Source organism: Brachyistius frenatus, unplaced genomic scaffold (genome assembly GCF_029030835.1).
Source record: "Brachyistius frenatus isolate BFR_SWC_R1_liver_20210118 unplaced genomic scaffold, ASM2903083v1 Contig_122, whole genome shotgun sequence".
NCBI lineage: Eukaryota > Metazoa > Chordata > Actinopteri > Embiotocidae > Brachyistius > Brachyistius frenatus.
This window is the reverse complement of record NW_027210721.1, coordinates 914,898-935,538: the sequence shown is the minus strand read 5'-3', so window position 1 is coordinate 935,538 and position 20,641 is coordinate 914,898. Positions and strand designations below refer to the sequence as shown.

Below are 20,641 nucleotides of genomic sequence, written 5' to 3'. Positions count from 1 at the left end.
ACTCGATGACACCACAGTACATAGTCCGAGCGTCAAACCGGTTTACTGGCTGACCGGGTCACAGACGTCCAGTCAGGAGGATCCTTCCCGGAGAGTATACAAATGAAAACCAAGCAGACCGTCACACAGCTGACTGACGGAAAGTAAAAACCATTCTGTTTATATCAATGAGAGCAGACTACATATTAGAATCACCTCTTAGTACAACATAATAATTATAATAACCTCCAGACGCCACACAGTTGAATAAACACCCCTCTAAAAGGAGTTCCAACTAAAATGGACCCTTTTAACCAAGATGAAGGAATCGTTTATTAAAGGACTGTTGTAATTCAATACAGCAGTTTTAGCTACTTTTACCTAATAAACTGGCAAATGTATATAGAGACAGTTTGAATTTGTTATTAAAGGAGAAGACTGGGAGGGACACAAACTCCTCAAGTCTCCGTAGCATCTAAAAATGTGACCCGACTGAGTTTTAAACCACGTGGAGATTTCTAAACTGTGTGTGATGTCAGCTTTTATCCCCCGAGGAAGTTTGTAGTTTGCAAAACACATAAATTTCATCAACGCTGAGGAGAAAACACAAAGATCTTTAAAGATGCATCTAAAAAACTGCACTGAATTAATGGTCTGTTTGATGAAAGAAGAAAAGTTCTTTCACAGCCAGCTGGTGAAACTGAGCTGTCAATCATCTCTAACTCTGGTTTGGATTAGTGAGTTTAACAAATGAGAGTATGTAAAGTGTGTTTGTGCAGCTACAACAGTGACAGCAGATCAGATGGAAGGATGTATGAACGGGTCCGAGACTTGATTTTAATGTTAAACTCCAAATCACAAGTGACAATCAGAAAGAGATGATATATAGAAGTACCACAGCGCTGACATGGAGAGGCCTAAAACAACACATCCATAATCATCTGGATTCCTCAACATATTCTATTGTCTGTTTGTCTCCTTAAAAATTATGGGAATCCTCCAACAAGCCTCCATCTCACTTGCCTGGTGAGTAACGACCTTATTGCCCTGAACATCCAGCCACATGGCAGCGGCCCTGCATCACTGCTGCACTGCTGGTATGGCAAACATTCGTGTTGCTCTCATGCACCACCCCAAAAACGCCAATTAAGAAGAAATGCAGGCTTCCTCAAACTCTGAGAAATGCCCATTAACTTACCGCAGCCACAGAGTGTCGGGCAGATGAGAGGATGAAGGGAAGAGGGGGCTGTAAAAAAAGAAAAGTGGAGAAAAAGAGGGGAAAAAAGGTTGCAGATGGAGAAACATGAAGCACATTGTTTGGAGGTGAGCTCATAGGAGAATCGCTCGCTCGCGTTTTATAATCCGGACCTAGTATGTTAACAGTTAGCTGACGTACATCCACCCACGAGATGCTTTCTGGCCCTTTGTCTCATGTCCCCCCCCCCCATTTTCCCTCCCCTGCTTTCCTGATTGCTTTTAGCCAAGAACAAGCTGCAAGCTCTCTGCATACGAATGAAACTACCCTGGTGCAGCAGGTAATGAAGGCATATTCCATCTATAATCACTAATTATCGACCGGGCACCGTTTTACTACCAGTGTGCAGGTCAATAATTCAGGCTATTACAAGATTATCTGATCGTGGCGTCTGCTATGAACATTAATGTGATGATAAGAATGCAGTGAAGGCAGAGGTGGATTATTAACTCCATTGTTGAATTAAAACAGGTCATATTCGATATAAGAAGAGGAAATGAAGAGCTGGTTAGAGGATATGGTTTTTGAATGTGCTTGATTTCTGTCCTACCAACTTCGTGCACACACACACACACACACACACACACACACACACACACACACACACACACACACACACACACACACACACACACACACACACACACACACACACACACACATAATCACACCGTCTAACAATGTCAGAAATGTGAGCCAGCCAACGCTTGGCATAAATCCTGTCCATCTAAATTATGGAACAAGACTTGTTAAGACTTTTAAACCCAGCAAGCTGTCTAATTACAGAGAAGGAAAAGGGTGGAGAGACGGGGAGCGACGCGACGCCACGTACGCTAATAGGGATTTTGCATCGTTTCATTTCTGTGTCTAACTTCGCAGTCACAGAAACCTGTGAGCATCAAATGTACTTAAAGACACTGGAGAGTCAGGTCACGTGAACCTGGTGTGTATGAATGCGGCTGTTGACTCTCTCCCACTGGAGAATGACCATCAGAGGAGGTTAAAGGGTTTAGTGTTTCCACATAATTCTCGTCCACTGGGAGAACGGACACTTAGGAACAAAACAGCCGCTGCTGTGGTTCAAGGTTGAAGTTTTGGCATCAGCTTTGGCTTGCGGTGGTAACGGATTAGCATTGTTGACAACATGAAACCAAGCATACAACTACATAAAGCAAACTTTGAGGCAAAATAAAATCAGTTATAAAAGCTTCTCTCATCAAAAGCACATAAATAAAAAGCCAAACGTCTATTTGTCAATTCATCTGGAAGCTGTTTTTCCTTCTATATTTTACATGGAAATAGTCAAACTGTGTCAGAGGTCATTAAACGTAATTTATGATTAAATTCAATTGACGTGGATGCTCTTGTGTGCTGGCTCAGACACTATCAAGCGCCTTCCAGACAAACCTCTCGTTCAGGGTGACCCGTTACGAGTAAACTAACCGCTCAGCTTTACAGTGGACCGGCACACCGGGCTGAGCCAGAGGGAGTCAAACCCAGCCGCCCTATTGGAAACGAGCAGGAGGAACCATTTTATCATGATGGCAACACAAACCAGGTGACTAAACAGAACCTTTGCTCATTTCACCACAAGAGCGACTGTCTGTCATGTGCCAGAAATATGCAAACCAGGCGTGAGCGCCGGTATTATGCAAACCTGCCGAGAACTGAAATGTATGGACGCTTGCCCAGACTTTAAATTTCATACTTTGAGCAAACAGAGAGGCAGGTCACATATACACAACTATTCATCACTTGTCAGATATAAAATGCTGCGGTAATCATCTGTGTGGAAAAGCTCTGTGGAAATGAAGAGGGCAGAAGAGAAGCCAGACAAATGAGCTCTGCTCAGAAACAGCAACCTGAGTTCATGTCTGGAGAATACGCTCATTTTCAGAATTCAGCTAAAATACTGAATTTGACCCAGAATATTGGCATTAAAGCATCACGTTTTATATCCCATTGTTTTATGAGTGTGCAGACTAGGAGAGCCAAACTCTCTCAGAAGGGAACAAGAAAGCCACAAAGAAAAGGTTGCACGTGTGCGTATGAGCTCTGCATCGATGCAGCAGTCGAAAGAAGCCGTGCAGACTATTAAAACCTCGACTTTGGCTCCAATTCAGTGATTCAACAGCACAAAAAAAAAGAAAACACTGATAAGAACCGACACACAGACTGAGTCTTTGTGCACCGCTGTCAACCTTAAATATCCTGGAGGCATCTGGATGTCTGGGGAACGACCCGGTTTGTCTGAATGCCCACTGGAGTACACTGGAGGATGATTCTGGCTGTGAGGCTCTGGAGCTGCAGCGCTGGAACTGTTTGGGCTCTTCTTGGTGTCTAAGTGGATCCAGATGCAGCGAGCATTGCAGGCCTCCTTCTTATCCTCTTACACCGCAATGAAGAGGAGCTTAATGCAACACAAAGGGACAGGACGGCGTCCCAGGACTCTCTGAGCTGGACTGATGAGGGAAAAACACAAACCAGACAGTAGTGAAACTAACCAGGCGACGCCGGGGTGAACGGGATTGAGCTTTTTCCTGCTCAATAAAAATGACATTTGAAAAATGTTTATTAAAAACATGATTTCAACTGCAGGAGGAAGGAAAAAAAAAAAAAAATCTGCCGCCAAGGGGGAGGAGCATCAACCACATATAGAGGCAGTCTGAAATCATGCCTTCATGTCAGACTTTGATTTGGTAATTTCGCAAGTGGACCGAAGATTTCTGAACAAGAAGGGCGAGCTGGCGTCCGAGGTAACAGGTTGCCTGCAGAGAAAACAACAGCTGTGGCTGGAGCTGCTCAGGCACGGAGCGGGGAACAGGGGTGTGTTCTTGTGTGTGTGTGTGTGTGTGTGTGTGTGTGTGTGTGTGTGTGTGTGTGTGTGTGTGTGTGTGTGTGTGTGTGTGTGTGTGTGTAACCAGGTGGCAACAAGCTCCCACGCTGCATTCCTGACTCAACTTGAAGTTTCTTTGTGAGCATGTGAGTGTTTTTTCTACTGTGTGTGTGCGTGTGTGTGTGTGTATTTGTGTGTGTGTGTGTGTGCATGTGTGTATTTGTGTGTGTGTGTGTGTGTGTGTGCGCGTGTGCGTGTGTGTGTGTGTAATGGGGGGACAACAAGAGAAAATGATCACACATGCTGCTTTGTTCCTGAGATAACTATGATGATAGCAACATAATCGACCTTAAAATGAAGCCAATAAAAGTAAACAAAATCAAACTTTGCTACTCAGGTTTTCAAAAAACACAAAAGATATTTCAGTAAATAATTATGTTCCTGTCAGAAATTGGACAATCACAAGCCCTGATTTCATAACATCTAGTGGTTCAGATGCTGAAGCGAAATCAAGTAACAAAAACCAGGCTGAGATTCAGTGACTCAACAGGACTGTTTGTCCTTAATCAACACACACACACTTTCAATTGTTCTACAAAACACCGTGTAGATCTGGAAAAAGCTTTGGTTTCTGTCCCGCTGATGTTTTTTCTTCCTTTCTTTGCATTTGGGATCTTTTTTTTTTCTTCAACTTGACTTCATTATAATATCATTTTAACAGTTGCATAGCAAGTTTAAGATCGTAAACTACAACCACACCGAATACATTTGAAATATTTCTTTCAAACAGGTGTGAATACGAGCAACTGTTTGTACCAAGTAGTTCAGGAAGAACACGAAAACCAAAAAGGGCCGTGATGAGTTTCTGTGGAAGAAATCACCGCTCCTAGTTTCATCTCAACACATCTTAAAACAAGGATCACTATTGAATCTGAATGTATTACTTCAGCAAAAGCATGACTTTATTTATTTTAGGTTAACTTTGAATTTGAAGGCAGCGGTTGCTCATATTTTTATGTCCTAATCTGACGCCAGCAGCTGCAACTGAACGTGTCCATTATGTTGTGGAGATGTTGCACAGATTCCTGTTATGTTATTAATTATTCATGACAGTTTAGCAGCTCTCCACAAGACAAAACTACATTCACTATAAGCATTTTTTAATATATTTGAAATAAGTCTTAGCTTTTTGACTCCGAGTCTTACGGCAGGAAAGACACATTACTTCATGCACACTAACTTGATTTCTTTTTGCAACACAGAAAATAGTGCAGCTCGAGAGCCGCGGTAGTTAAAAAGATGGTACTGAACCATTGAGAAATGTAAGCCGCTGCCACGTACTCACATAATTCTACATGTTGATTTGCTTTTGCAAAATGTCTGCTGCTTGTCTTCTGGTTGAAGTTGTATACTGTGATTTACTGAGCGGTCCATTATTGTCTACTGATTTTGTTTTCTTCCTGTTGTTTGTTTTTGCTATTGTTCTCCATGTCAATAAAAATGTTCTGTGCACTGTAAAATCCAATAATGAAGATACTTGAATGAAAGCAATGACAAAGAGAGAGGGAGAGAAAGTACAGAGCGAGTAAGTCAGAAAGAAAGAAAGAAAGAAGGAAATAAACACAAAGACAGAAAAAGTTAGAAAGAAAGTCAGAAAGTTAGAAAGAAAGTCAGAAAGAAAGTCAGAAAGAAAGTCAGAAAGAAAGAAAGAAAGAAAGAAAGAAAGAAAGAAAGAAAGAAAGAAAGAAAGGGGGGGGGTTGCACCAGTTATTTGAGAGGAATGCTCAAGAGGTCACATTCTTCACTCCACTGCTGCAGCTTGTTCAACTCTCTTCTTTTCTTTGTGCAAAGTCGGCAATATTACTCAACACACCACATACAAACACATGGGATCTTCTAGGAAACAGTGGACTGGATGGAGGGGCGGAGGATGATGAGGATGAAGAGCACATTAATGATAGTCATACTGGTCAGATAACAGTTACACAATAGGCCTTTTGCACAGAAGTCATTTTAAAGTGAAAATAATCCAATTAAGCTTTGTTTTTATGGCATTGTGCCCGCTGACTCATCGTCACATTGACATGGCAAAGTGGGTCACTTGAAAAAATAGAGCCATCGTTAAATTAATTAGTAACACCTGTTCTTCTCTCTGTAATCACATGACAAAATAAGGAAAGGGTCTATTTACAGCAGGAACCATATGTGTTTTTATCCTGGTCAGACTCTATGCTGCCATTAAAACAAGACACATGTCCATTAAAACAAGATACGTCCATCCCAGTCTCAGCTGACCGAGTCCTCCAACCCAACCTGGAAATATATCATAATGACTCTCGATAAAACACAGAACACACGTGTCCTTATAGGACTTTAATCACACGAGTTAAACAGAGGGAGCTTCTGCAGCACGGACGGTCTCGACTTCCTTGATTTATACACACAGCTGTTTTGGCTAGTCGTTGGCTCGTTTGGCAATAAAGTGGACTCTCTTCCAGGTGGCCAAGACTTGATGAGAGGGGAAAACACATACTAATCAGCATTGTGTTGTCCAGCGAGGGACAAATGTGTGTGTCAGGCACACACGCACACACACGACCGTGTCAAAATGTGTGTGTGTGTGTGTGTGTGTGTGTGTGTGTGTGTGTGTGGGGCGAGTTTCAAGCCACCAGGGGCCGAACAGCTGGCCTGAACGAGCATTACGATGAGGCGCCTGCTCTGTGGGTACATATGCACACACACACACACACACACACACACACACACACACACACACACACACACACACACACACACACACACACACACACACACACACACACACACACACACACACACACACACACACACACACACACACACAGCCATCTTTGGGACCCTCAGGGATCATGGGAGGAGATTTGGTGTCTAGACTGTATAGATTCCTGGAGTTCCAGCCAGAAAAGAGCAGTTACGGACTAAAGAGACCGTTTCACTGCATACATGCTGAAAACAGCTGCTGCAGGAAACACACATGCTCAGAAATCAGATGACGTCACTAGACATGGGGGTGGAGGAGGGTGAGGAGGAGACTGGCTACCCTCGGCCCGTAATACAACTCCATGAAGGCATTCAGCTATACGACTTATTATTGGCACATTTCTGCTTTAACTCTAATTAGCATGACGGACCATTAACCTGCCACGTTAAACGCTTATATGAACTGCTGCACCAGTTTCACACCAATAACTTCTTCATGCATCTACAAGCTGGGTTGCTGATAAATTCTGCTTTCATTGATCATGATATCTTTTTTTATATCCCCACACAAAGGAGCTAGAGAAGGATGTATTGTGTTTCCCTGTTTCCTGTCCCGTGCATGTTGCTTCACAATCCCATGAGCCTGAATAGAAATCAGAGAACAAAGACAACCGGGCGTCATCTTCTCTGGTCTCCACGTTTCATTGTGCCTTGAACATATTTGAAGTTTGGCCAGGCCAGCCTGCAGGCATCAACCCGGGGAAAAGTGAGAAAGAAGAAAAGCCCTGTTGTGTCTGTACTGAAACACATCCAAGCAAGTAGCAACATGCTAGAGGTCCGTACATCTTCTGTAAGCCAACTTGTCTGGCTGATGACCATCGGCTGGCACTGCTCGCCTCTTGTTGCCTGCACATCAAAGTTGGCTGTAATTAAAATGTGAGACGAGGGCAGTAGCCAATCACATACCAGAACTGTTGTCTATAAAACCCTCCCGACTGTTTCCAGCTGTTGTTGTTTCTCAGTAGTTTTCTGGGAGAATTACAACTCAGACATTCAGCCTCAACCAAAGATGCATTCGCATGAACAAAATGACTGAATAAACAAAGAGTTTTACAAACTGCTCTCTTAAAAACCTACAATGATGAAATGTGTAAGTTCCACAACTATAACTAACGCATTCGCTCTGGAGAGTTTAATGAACTGTGATGTCATGTTGTTTATGTCTTCTTGTTGTGGGACCACATCATGAGCTCCTAAACACTTAACAGGAAATATATGAGGGTAAATAGACGACATATAAAAATCAACACAGAACAAACAAGCTCTGATCATATTGTGTTTTATGTTTTTAATGGAAACCGTTTAGTATCGAGGTCACAACTGCAATGTACTCCAATAAAAACACACTAACCCCATAAATGAGTGTAACCACTATTTGTTTTAACCATCAACATGTGGCCGCTGCAGGTATTAAGGTATCATCAGGTAATATTGAGAGCCTTAAAAAAGTAGATCCTCTCTCCTTTGAACTGTCCAGCCTTCAAATCTTTCTCAGCTGTCCTATTTCCTCTGTCAACCGTTTATAAGTCAAAGTAGAAAAACAAAAAGAAAGGCACATTGTCTCTACGTGTGGTGGATGGCCGCTGAACTGTAAACAAAATCAGACCAGAAAGAAGTGATGGAGTACCTGTTCTTTTAAACCGGTCTGGTAACTTACTGCAGTTCGTAATTTAATCCACGACCCGTCAAGGGGTGCAATTTAAGAGCATATTCGGTTGTCTGAACCACACACAGAGAGAGCAGCTAAAAACGCAGCAGGAACTACAGTTCCAGGAAATTCACTACAGTCCTTTCGATCTGTGCGAGCCGGTGAGATCATACCTCCCCACTGTACAGTTCACCGAGCTGCCGGGAGCAGAGACAGGTCTCTGCTTGCCCCTCGCCGCCTGCCTCTCTCCCAGGCAGCTGCAGGCCGAGGTCTGAACCTGCCTGCTGAGCAGCAGCGTGGAGCTGGCGGTCCTCGTTTCTAAATAGCTGAGGCTTCACCAGGAAGAACAACCAAAAAAAAACCAACATAAAATCATGTGTTGATGTTGCCCTCCTCTCGCTCTGTGACTCACATCCCCTCTTACGGTCAAAGCTGCTCATCACAGGAGGAAAGAGGGATAGAGGGAAAACAAATACGACCCGGGTCACCGACCCCCTTTTTTTTTTTTGCCAAATTTGATCCGTTTACCGGCGACAGCTTCCACTGTTGTCCTGACCGTCCTCGTCCTGTCCCCCTCGGTGTTACGCAAGACTCAGAGTCAGTGGAAAGTATTCCTGCCAAGGCGATCACAACCCTACAGACACATTTGGTAAACTTATCAGTTAGCTGGATGCATGGCAATGCATCTGCTTCAGTTTTTAAAAAACAAATGGCTTTGTCTTTCTACTGACAAGTTCATTTCATTTAAGTAGATCCACCTTGTGTTTGGTCCTCACCTCCTACAGAGTATTAATACAGCTTCAAAGCAAAGGCAGATGAAGACATTTATACACATATATATAAAAAATTTAAAAAAAAAACAACAACTATTAACTGTTTCTTATTTTGATTTATGATAAAATACAAGCCTCCCTGCACCTTGGCTGTATTATGTGTTTTAGGGCAATAAATTAAGACAGAGACCACCATGAGGGTGTTTTCATGAGCCAAAACTAGTAAATAATAAACCATTGAGGATAAAAAAGAGAGGTAACGTAACAGATGAGGTCACCTCGGTTTTTTATGAGTTATGTTTAAAACTATGAAAGTCTGCTTTCTGTGCACGGCCATGCTTTAAAGAAAATGTCATCCGATGGGGCATTGGAGGAAAACGGCTCCAACACAGTGATTGGCTAAAAGATACACCGACATGCACATCTCCAGGTAACTCATCTATCTCAGGTGGGATAGTTTGGATACTGAGTTGTTGCACATGAACTCATGCAGACAAGACCATGAAAAAGGATCTGCAACCATTGTGATAACTAATTAACCATTGGGGTCCATTTTTAAGCAAAAATGCCAAACATTCCTTCTCAATTATGAGGATTTGCTGAAGTGTTTTTTTTTTTTTACTATTGTCTGACAATTTATTAACAAAGGTGATGATCAATCAACAAATTATCAAATAAATAATCTGCAGATTAATCAATAATACAAATATTTATGAGATGCAGCCCAACTTTTCTACTACGTCTGGGATATCGCACACGACACCATAAAAGCTCGTCCACATCGCAGGTATTCGTTAATAACTGGGGAGGGAACAGTTTTGTTTTTCTACGTACCTCATGCTTCAGGCTGTCTGTCATCGCTCTGTGTAAATACTCAGACAGACAAGACTCACAGCCGGTCAAACATTTCCAACAACACCACAGCAGGGTTTTCCCACCATTAGAACATTTAGTTGCAGCTATGATTGGTCCAAAATTGCGGGACAGTGCATCCTTTTTAGTCACATAACCGCCCGCTGTCCACCAAGCAAAACCCCAACACAGTAGATGCACGTTGAAAACACTGCGACAGATTTAAATGAACCTCACTGTTACATCACACTGAGACTACTTCCAGTTGTTAATCAGTTTACTGTGGCAGAACTACAAAGAGAACCAATGTAACACCAGAGCGGTTGCAATTTATTGCACGTTATATGCTTGATTAAAGGCAGCCTCCTCGGCAGCAGTAAGTCAGGAGTTGTTGTGTAGCTCCAGAAAAGCCGGCGCACTCTGTTGTGGCGGAGGTGCCGACCGTCGGCCGGAGAGGCGACCAATCAAAAGGACAGATTCAACCCACGTCCAGGCTGCTTGTATTATTAACATGTGGTAGGTTTGATCATCAGCTGTTAAAATGTGATAAAAACTGTTTTTCTTCTCCAGGTTTCACAAGCACACGTCTGTTATCCAGCCGGCAAGCTGCATTCTGAAAACTGTTTTTGAACGCAATTTCAGGGCTGCAAGTAATAATAAACATACATCATCAAACAAAAAACTAAAATATTCAACTTAATGCTATGTTAGAAGAAGGAGAAGTCTCAACCAACAAATGTTTGGCATCACTGTATGAACAACAACCGTAACCATTTGTATAATTTACTTTGCTAAAAAAAATAAAAATAAAAGGTTCACAGATGGAGAGGTATCTGATTTTAGGCCTGTGGAGATACATGATGCTCAAAAAGCTGCAAAACTTCATTTTCTCAACAGTCAAACCGACACAACTGAGCAACTTATTATAGTTTGAGGAGCAACTTTGCTGTCAAACTTCATAAAGGTCTTAACGAAAAACATTTGATCTTACCGTGCACGACAAAAACGTTACAGGGCTGGTTGCCATGGCGCGAGGACTCCCTCTTTCCCCCCTTGATGAAGGCCGGCAGACTGGGTCTCCTTTGGTCCCCTACAAACTTCCCCGGCTGCTGCCCCATAAGGGCACGGTGCCAGGCCGCAGCCGGGACGCTCCGAGCCGGACTCGGCTGCTCACCGTTCAACAGATGGCCACCAGGCAGGGGGGCGACGGGGAGGAAACAGGAGGCCGTTCCTCTGGCTCGGGCTGTCTCCTCCTGGAGGAAAGGTGATGCGGGTCACCTATGCAGATCCGTGGTACTCCAGTAGGTCTCTGTGTATCATGCATTAATGGAGTCTGGGTTCGTCATTGGACAAAAAAAAAAAACGGCATTTCAAAGGAATCTGGTGGAAGAAAAATTAAAAAAAATCTGATTTAATTAAACATTACAACTAATGCAAAGCACATTTGTGGTTTAAGATTGTGAGTCAAGAAACTTATTATGTACTTAACTTGCTTATATGTTCAATTTGAACCTGTTAAAGTTGAACTATGCTGTCGTTACCTTATAGGAGCTCCATTTCCATCTGTTGCATTCAGGCTCAACTCAACTTAATTTCTTTAAAATTATAAAATAATATTTGTAAAGTCTTGCTGGGCGACATGGACGATATTAATATCACAATATTTTGTTTTACCAAATACCTCAACATCAATATTGCAATATTATAGAGGTGATAATTGGTGTTTTCAGAACATATTTTCACAAGTAATCATCGTTAACGTGGAGATAATGACGAAGTAGATGAAGGCAAATATTAATGTTGGTTCAGAATAGAGCATCACTTTACTGTAATGCAAATTTTAAAACAAGGAAAAAGACAATTGTTGTGACATATCACGATATTATCACATCCAAACAGAGGACAATATCAGGACTCATGATACGATGCAATTAAATATGGATATATCACCCAGCCCTGTTGCAGAGGTACTCAGTATCCTCCAGGCGACGCACACAACGATCAGGACAGATTGTCATTTATTGCTCGATGCAATAAATAATTTCCAACTGAACTTCACTTACTTTAATACAGAAGCAATATCAAAACTATTTAATCCTCTAATAATCACGAAAGTGGGAAAAGTCAGGTACCTGACACGCAACATAAACTGGTCCTGTAGTTAGAAAGGAAAGAAAAGTTGTGAGTGGAAAACTTACACAGCCAGAAAAAAACACGTGTTTAGTTTGTTAGCTGGCGACCTCGAGCTAAAGTTGAAGCTAGCCATGAAAGCTAACTCACGTCTGCTGGTGGCAGCGCTGCGCGCGACCGTCGCGTGCGCGCGCAGCGAGCAGTCAACAGTTGGCTCGCGCTGCTTCGCTGCTTCACAAACTCGGAACAAACGCGCTCAAAAAGTCTCAGAAAGTCTCAGAAAGTCTCAGAAAGCCTCAGAAAGCCTCCGGTCAGTTTGCAGTTTGTCTTTCTAAAGGCACAATTAGTTCCAGACTTCCGCGTCCGCTCGGTCCGTCCGGCGGGGCTCCTCCGGCTGCGGTACCCGGACTGAAGGCACCTCAATCGGGGAGGCGATGAGAAATCGAGGCAACTCGGGCGGCCGGAGACCGACGACTCTTCCCGCGGGTCCTCTCCTCTGTTCGCGGCGGCCACGCTCTTCCTTACCGGCTCCTCGGCTGGCGTACTTACTCATCGCTTTCACGTGAAAATCTGAGCAATAAACTTTGGCCGAGTAGGAGTTGCGTCGCTGGGGCCGCCATACTTCCACACGCAAGGTGGTTGACAGAAATATGTGGGTGGGGCTACGTTATGACGTGTGACGTGCGTGCGTGGGCTCGTGCTCGAGCGAGCGCTTTTTGTTTTTTGTTGTTCCGGTGGAGAGCAGGACAACAACAACAACAACAACACCACAAGGCAGCACACTCCCTCACATCTGGTGGTGGACTTTATTAAAGCCATAAAAAACGGAAAGCTCCAGATTCTGATTTCACTCAAAGTTTGATGGTCAGAGTGAGCAGTAAAAAAAAGATGTCACGTGACTTGTTTTCACTCTGAATTATGCACACGTGATACCAGGTTGATTAAAAAGGTAGTTTTGTCCATTTGTTGTCTAATAAGTTGCTGCTGGCGTTTCCAGAAATGAATCTCCTTTCTGTTATTTCATTATTCAATAATACAGAAGCAGTAAAAAGAAAAAAAAAGTTTATAGGAATGACAGAAATTTATTGCATTCAAAACCATTTTTTTGTATAACATCACACATTATAAAAAGTGTTCCACTATGCTTAATGTAAAACTTGATAAGAGCTGCTCGAGTGATTTGTGAATGTTGCAGTTTTGTAAAAAGTTAAGCATCCTTTCAATTAGCAGTCACACAATTATCATTAGTTTTGTTTATTAATACACAAATTTAACATTTTAGCTGCGCACCTGACTTTGACAACTGGGACATATCTTTGAAAAAAAAAATAAAGCCAGCTTGGTCTTGGAACATGTGGTCAGTGGGTCGGGTCACATCGCTGCTTGATGGGATTTTGGGTTTTTTTGGGCTTCGTTAACCTTCCTGTTCCAACAGCTTCTGTTGCGTCAACATTACAATCTCCTCCGTCACCTCTGGTTTCAAGATGTCCTTGACCTACAGAGACAGCACGAGGCAGAGAATTATAGATCTGCTCCGCTGAAAAAAAGGTTTTTAATATAGCAAACATCTTTTGGATACTTGAAAGCCTGGATGATGAGCTCAGTATTGAAGTGTCTGCGGTTAATGTTACAAACAAGAAACTAAGTGCTTTGCTGAGTTGCAGCTTGAGAGTTGAGTCCACAGTAATAATCCTTAAAATGGGCCGGGCTCAGTCAGCGAGAGAAATAAACAGTTCCACATAAATGTGCCAACAAAATGATAAACGTACGAGCTCCTGATATTTTATGATGATATTAGAGGATAAACTCAATGTTCATGAGCAGTACTAGTTGTTATGTGTTCTCCACCCCAAAGGGCAATTAAATAAACTGAAACACCAGAGTCCAAGTTGAGAACTGCAATTAAACAGTTTTCCACTTGCGTTGCCCAGCAAGCTGTAGATTCCCCATACAGCCACCAGATGGCGCCATAATTCACGTCGTCCACTTTGTTGTTGCAACGTCTTTCCTTTCCATCGTTTACATTCGTGAAACGCCGGTAATCAAACACGACCACGTACCGTACGGCTGAAGTGGGGAATTAACGACATTACAGAGCTTCACGTTTCCAGCCGAGAGCTTCGTACCTGGTGCTGAAGGGAAGATTCGTAGCAATAGAGAACGCTGGTGTCGTACAAAAGGACCTTGTGTGCAGCCAAAGCCAGCAGGCAGTTTCTCAACCGTGAAATCACCTCTCGATCTGACAGGCTGACAGGCTGAGAGGACGCAGAGAGGAGAAGAGCACAAACAAATGAGCTCAACGTGGACAGTCGAGAGCCGCTGACATCAACAAGAGAAAACTGTGAAGGAGTTGCAGCACTTTAAACACACAGTTCGTACTATATCGATGTAAACATACTTAAATTTAAGCTTAGACCTGCTCTGTGAATAGAAATACAAATGAATCTGCAAGTAATTGATTAAAATTAATTAAAAAAATTAATAAAAAGCAGCGGTTCCATCTTTGTTTGAAAAGTCTTTTTTATGTACAATAAATGTTAACAATGCACAAACTGCTGATGTCAATATTTTAGTAATATTTCCAGTCGCACCTCCAAACCGTCCATGTTAACTTCATTTAAATTCACGTGTATTGATCGATATAACGACGAGTGATGAAAGGACGCGCTCACCTCCAGACTGGTGTAGAAGCCCCCAGCTTCCTCCTCCTGCTGTCCCGGTGTTGGATACAACCACACGAAGCCGTTATTCCCAAGAATGATGGACGCACCGCATGGCAGGTTGTGGAAATGTGTTTTCTGCCTCTTGATCAGCGAAGGGGAGAGTTGCACCAGCACTCCTTGACCCAGCTGGTGGTCAGATAAAGTCAAACAAAACACTTATTTAATTACAGATACAGTTTAATGGTGCAAAATCACTGGTTTTAAGTGTGTGATGAACTTTATGAGATTAACTGATTACATTTAGAAAACCACTTCCAGTGCAACTGCATGTAGGGCCGATAACACTCGTTATGCAAATCATAATTTGCCTCCTGCTCATTATAAAACTCAGAATTTAACTTCATGACAAAGTGAGAAATGTTTGTAATTTCTAATCCGTGTTGAATTAATTATTGGTGATCAAGGCTGCGGTCAATTTATTTTTCTTCTGGAAAAGGGTTGTGACAGATCAGGAAAGAGCTGATGAGTGGACACAAACACAGAAAGGTGTTTTTATGTTTAAAAACTTTAAATCATTAGTGAGGATTCAGCCAAAGTTTGCAAGCCAGGTCTTCCCACTCAGAAGTAAATCCTGACTTGTTTATATTCGACCTATATTCTACTTATTAAAATACAAATAGTGAAACCGAGAACAAAGTGAACCATTATTTAGGTGTATCATATCGTGTCCGTTGTCGTTACTTACTTTTCCATACTTTAAACTGCGGGTGTGAAGTGACAGAGCTCCGTCTGAGAAGACCGACTGCACCTCCGCCTGAAACCACAGTGAAGGTACAACTCAGAGATCATGAGCAGGAATATTGAGATAAACAGCAAGTGATCGTAATAAACTCTGATTTACGCTGATCAGATCGCCCTCCTGAAGGTATTCTCGCATGGTGAGCTCATCCTCCGCTGATCTTCTCCTCTAAAAAAAGATCATATAATTAATTTTTTATTTCAGCTGTGACATAAAAACGTCTCCCGGTGAATCCCGTTTTTTCCCGTCAGCTCACCAGCTCTCCTCCGGGCAGGTTGACAGACGACAACAAGAGGACGGAGTCCAGCCGGGAGTTGGTCTCCACCTTCCACCGTTTCTGCTGCACCTGCACAGAACAGCAAAGATCGAACGAACCGAAGGTGGGATCACGTGTTTTTATATGAGTGACAGATCATACTGTACCTCTGTGATTCTGCCAACCACGACATCTCCGACCTCGCCGTTAAACCTGCGATTGAAAAGCATCCAACACGGTGAGACCTGGAGAACTTAGACCCACTTCGGTCTCTGAGCTTCACTTCACTCAGTCACCTGGTTTTCAGCGGTCGGACACAGATGAGTTTGTCGACCCTGTGCACCTCTCCAGCGACCGAAGCCGTCAGCTTGTCCTCATCCACGTAGGTGCCGTGACCCCTGCGGAGGATAACCGGTGCATTCAACCGATGAGTAATAATGGAGCAAACAGGAGACGTGGTGAAACAAGGTTACAGATGATTTCACTATGAAAGCAGGTTTAAAGGGATTAAATTAAGATGTATTTTTCCAGTTAAAAAGTCCCTACTGAACTTTAACTGATGTCAGTATTGTGTTTGAACCTTTTTATTCTGTGAAGCCTCAAACTGGAGGATTCACCCGAGTTGTTGTTGTTGACAGAGTTCGTGTTCTGAATCTCTGGCTGGTCAACAAATCAGCATCTTCAGACACAAGATGATCCCTTTATTTATTTATTTAAACTCAAACTGGTGCATCTTTTGTATTTTGGCTGCTTTTCATTTGCCTGACAATAAGTTACGAGCCAGAGACCAGAGACCAGGACCAGGACCAGAGACCAGGACCAGGACCAGAGACCAGGACCAGGACCAGAGACAAGGACCAGGACCAGGACCAGAGACCAGGACCAGAGACCAGGACCAGGACCAGAGACCAGGACCAGGACCCCGGATAAGCGTGCTGCTGTTTGCTTCCGTTCAGTAACAGTACCGGTACCAACCTCATGAAGCCGGTGTCTGAAGTGATGACGTCACCGGGGACCACCAGGTCTCTTCGGTCAGCATCAAAGGCTGATAGCGACACCGTTTTTCGGACAGTCGGTAATCTCATATCTGCAGCCATGCTGCTCACCGTGCTGCTTCTTCTTCTTCTTCTTCTCTTCCGTTTTGTGTCTGTTTGCACCACCGGAAGTTTTAGCGCCACCTACTGAGGCAGAGGTCTAAATGTATTTCAGCCTCGTCTTACATAACGATAATAAACCGCCGAGTTCAGCAACACGTATTAAAATAAATTAAAGACTATAAATGGAGTATTGAGTTCCTTCGACTTCAAATACGCGTGACATGGTTTGACTTGATGGTGGCTGCAGGGCAGTACGGCAAGCCGGAAGTTTTCCTCACGATGCCGTCCAAGTCGGATACTTTGGGTGCTTTCGACTTTCGGACTTAACGTGACGCAACAATGCAATGACGGTTAGACATATTGGTGACGTCACGACGTCAGAAGACGATTCGCTCTTTCTTCCCAGTTCCACATAAAAGCTTTAATGATATGTAAGATGTAAGATATGTACAAAAAGTTCAAATATCTCATTCAACTTTTTTTTTAAATCACATATACTCCATCCCACTCATTAAAAAAATAAAATCAGAATCTATGAATATGCGGTATATTTTCTTTCAGAATGGATCCCATTACAAAACGCATTTTATTTGTTATTTTATTACCGAGGGATAAATAATATACCAAGTCAAAACATCCACGGTTTCTGCGGACACTCCGTTGACGACGGTTTTACTTTCCCGCCACTAGATGTCAGCGTCGAGCCGTGTTGTCGCCAACGCAACCGCGGTTCCACGTAAGGGAGCGGTGACGTCAGATGTCAACACCACGCAAAACTTCCTCGTCGCGGCCAATCAGCTTCGAGTAAGACAGACTCTTGTAAAAATGGCGACGGTGAGGCACCGAGGAGTGAAAACTGGACGCTTTGCCGTTTCTAAGCACCGCTGGTCCAGACACCGTGAGAACTGATACGGGCACCGGGACCGAAAGTTAATCGATCGATTAGTCGGTGGCGGCGCGCTGTCGGCTGCTGCACGGTGACGCTGCGGTTCTGATCGCGGTTGTTTTCGGTCGTAGCCTCGGACCGCTCATTAGCTTCAAGTTCGAGGCAGCGCTGAGGTTAGGTTAGCCCGGGGCTCCGTCCGTCTGCAGGGCATCCGTGGACCGGCAGCCTGAGCAGCGCCAACACCGGGCTGGATCAACCCGAGCTCAGGTTTTAGTTTTCACGGAACCGGCCTCTGATGCGTCATCGGGATTAAAAAACAACAACTACGACTTCAGGAGGAACGGGGGGCCCGCCGACGGTCCGTCGCTGCGGCGCTGCGCGGAGGTGTCGAGGCGCGGGGAGTCCGCCGTCATGTATTTTCTGACCGGCTGGCCCCGGAGGCTGCTGTGCCCGCTGCGGAGTGCCGAGGAGCCGTTCCACGTCCAGCCGAGCTCCCACAGGTTTTACTTCGCGCTGCTGTCCGAGACGCAGCTCAGCGTCTGGTTCAGCCGGGTGAGTTCAGCCTCCAGCTGCTTTCACTTCCACATCCAACACCGCGGCGTCAATCTGCGCTCATCACGAGCGGCGTCGATTAGCGACACAGCTGTTGACCGTGAAGCGCTGGCAGCAGGTATCACCTACACACCTACACAGATATACACGTACACAACTACACACCTACACAACTACACAGATATACACGTACACAACTACACACCTACACACCTACACACCTACACAGATATACACGTACACAACTACACACCTACACAGATATACACGTACACAACTACACACCTACACAACTACACACCTACACAACTATACACCTACACACCTACACAGATATACACGTACACAACTACACACCTACACACCTACACAGATATACACGTACACAACTACACAACTACACACCTACACACCTACACAGATATACACGTACACACTACACACCTACACAACTACACAGATATACAACTACACACCTACACAACTACACAGATATACAACTACACACCTACACACCTACACAGATATACACGTACACAACTACACACCTACACAGATATACACGTACACAACTACACACCTACACAACTACACACCTACACAGATATACACGTACACAACTACACACCTACACAGATATACACGTACACAACTACACACCTACACAAATATACACGTACACAACTACACACCTACACAAATATACACCTACACAGATATACACGTACACAACTACACACCTACACAAATATACACCTACACAAATATACACGTACACAACTACACACCTACACAAATATACACTTACACGACTACACACCGATCACGTTGATGACAGGTGACGTCGTGACGCATCATCACATCCGCACACATTTCATCGGTGGTTTATTAATTGGATGTTTCCACTTCATACTTCCTCTCTGCCACATTTCAGAGGGAATTATTGTGTTGTTGTTTTTTTTTTTACTTCTCACAATTATTTGACAGTTTTAGTTACTTTTTAGATGAGAATAAAAAAAACAAAAAAACCTTTTAAAATAACACCTTGTTAAAGATTAAGTAAACATGTTTCCAACCTTCAAGTCTGTAATCCGGGTCACATTTCAGATTGTTAACTAAACAGTGATTTTTTTTTCCCCCCTTTTAAACTGCTCACGTGGTTTCAGTTCAATAAATGTTCAAATAATCCAACATCTCTCCAAGAATTTGACAATAGAGAAAAACTGAAAACAGATTTGTGGATCAGATCTTCATTTATGTTCTTATAAAACTGGATATTAAATAGTTCAAACTAGCTCCACCTGCGTCAGCTACAACAGTAATATAAAGATATCGTAATAATATAACAGTTTGAGGGACCATAGTACATTTGTACTATAATAAATATGGGATCTAAAAACTTCTTCCATCACTGCATTTCACGATGAGCTGTACATTAGATCTGAATGGTGTTTCTTCTTCTTTCCTCTCGCTCATTTAAAATCCGGTGGCTCTTCACTCTCAGTTTACACCTCCTCACTACGAGTGATTAGTAAAGCCGAGTGTCTCGGATGCGTTGAGTACTTTTGGGGGAAAATATTGTGTTTTGTTTTTTGACCCTGCCACATATGTTCCTGTTCAAAGTTTAAGTTATTATCAGCGTGGTGTTGAAAACAAACACTGACTTGCGTGTTGTGGTTTGTTCTGTCAGACAGCAGCTCAACTCTTTATTTCTTCCCTTTCTCCTCCACACATGTCCAACACAGCAGATATATTTCATAGTAAAAGATCAAAATCATTATTAATGGCTCATGAAATATTTGTTGAGTCTCTCGTTCAGGACTTCTTGCACCGGCATCACGTGGTAGACGCAAACCTTCAAATCCAGACATGTGTTTTGAGCCTTGCCCTTGTTTGTTTGAGTGATTTATTTTTATTTTTTGCCGTGGTGACGTGAACAGGGTCCGTTTCATTTGATAACCTGCTGTTGAGCAAACTGTTTGTTTATAGCAGTCTGTGTTCCAGCCTGTATATTATTGAGTTGGAGCAACAATGGATCAGGGTCACTAGTGATTTCCTGAGGCCCACACAGGATGTGAGCATGTTGTGCTTCCCCTCTTTCTTAAGGGCTTAGCCT

At 43.3% G+C, this 20,641-nt stretch overlaps 3 protein-coding genes across 5 annotated transcripts in view; 1 reads left to right on the top strand and 2 right to left on the bottom strand.

Moving 5' to 3' along the window:
* The window catches only part of abl1 (c-abl oncogene 1, non-receptor tyrosine kinase), a 28,539-nt gene extending 15,619 nt beyond the window's left edge, over positions 1-12,920 (bottom strand). Inside the window, exons 1-2 of one of the 2 annotated variants that reach the window (XM_069713783.1) lie at positions 12,423-12,920; positions 11,134-11,522 (exon numbers count right to left, since the gene is read on the bottom strand). In XM_069713783.1, coding sequence (XP_069569884.1) covers positions 11,134-11,260 — 127 coding nt within the window. In that variant the 5' untranslated portion in view covers positions 11,261-11,522; positions 12,423-12,920. Of the gene's footprint in view, positions 1-11,133; positions 11,523-12,340 lie in introns of both variants that reach the window. The other variant, XM_069713784.1, reaches the window with a different exon arrangement.
* A 590-nt stretch (positions 12,921-13,510) lies between these two features.
* Positions 13,511-17,906, bottom strand: exosc2 (exosome component 2). Its single transcript, XM_069713787.1, has 9 exons — positions 16,966-17,906; positions 16,287-16,388; positions 16,158-16,203; positions 15,991-16,080; positions 15,837-15,902; positions 15,681-15,749; positions 14,945-15,121; positions 14,399-14,527; positions 13,511-13,767 (listed from the first exon to the last, which is right to left on the bottom strand). The coding sequence occupies exons 1-9, from the start codon at positions 17,085-17,087 to the stop codon at positions 13,687-13,689; spliced, it is 882 nt and encodes a 293-aa protein (XP_069569888.1). The 5' UTR covers positions 17,088-17,906; the 3' UTR covers positions 13,511-13,686.
* Positions 17,907-17,947: 41 nt separating this feature from the next.
* Positions 17,948-20,641, top strand: part of ric1 (RIC1 homolog, RAB6A GEF complex partner 1) — a 28,389-nt gene continuing 25,695 nt past the window's right edge. For both annotated transcript variants that reach the window (XM_069713781.1, XM_069713780.1), the window contains exon 1: positions 17,948-18,525. In XM_069713781.1, the coding sequence (XP_069569882.1) occupies positions 18,385-18,525 (141 nt within the window). In that variant the 5' untranslated portion in view covers positions 17,948-18,384. The remainder of the gene's footprint in view (positions 18,526-20,641) is intronic.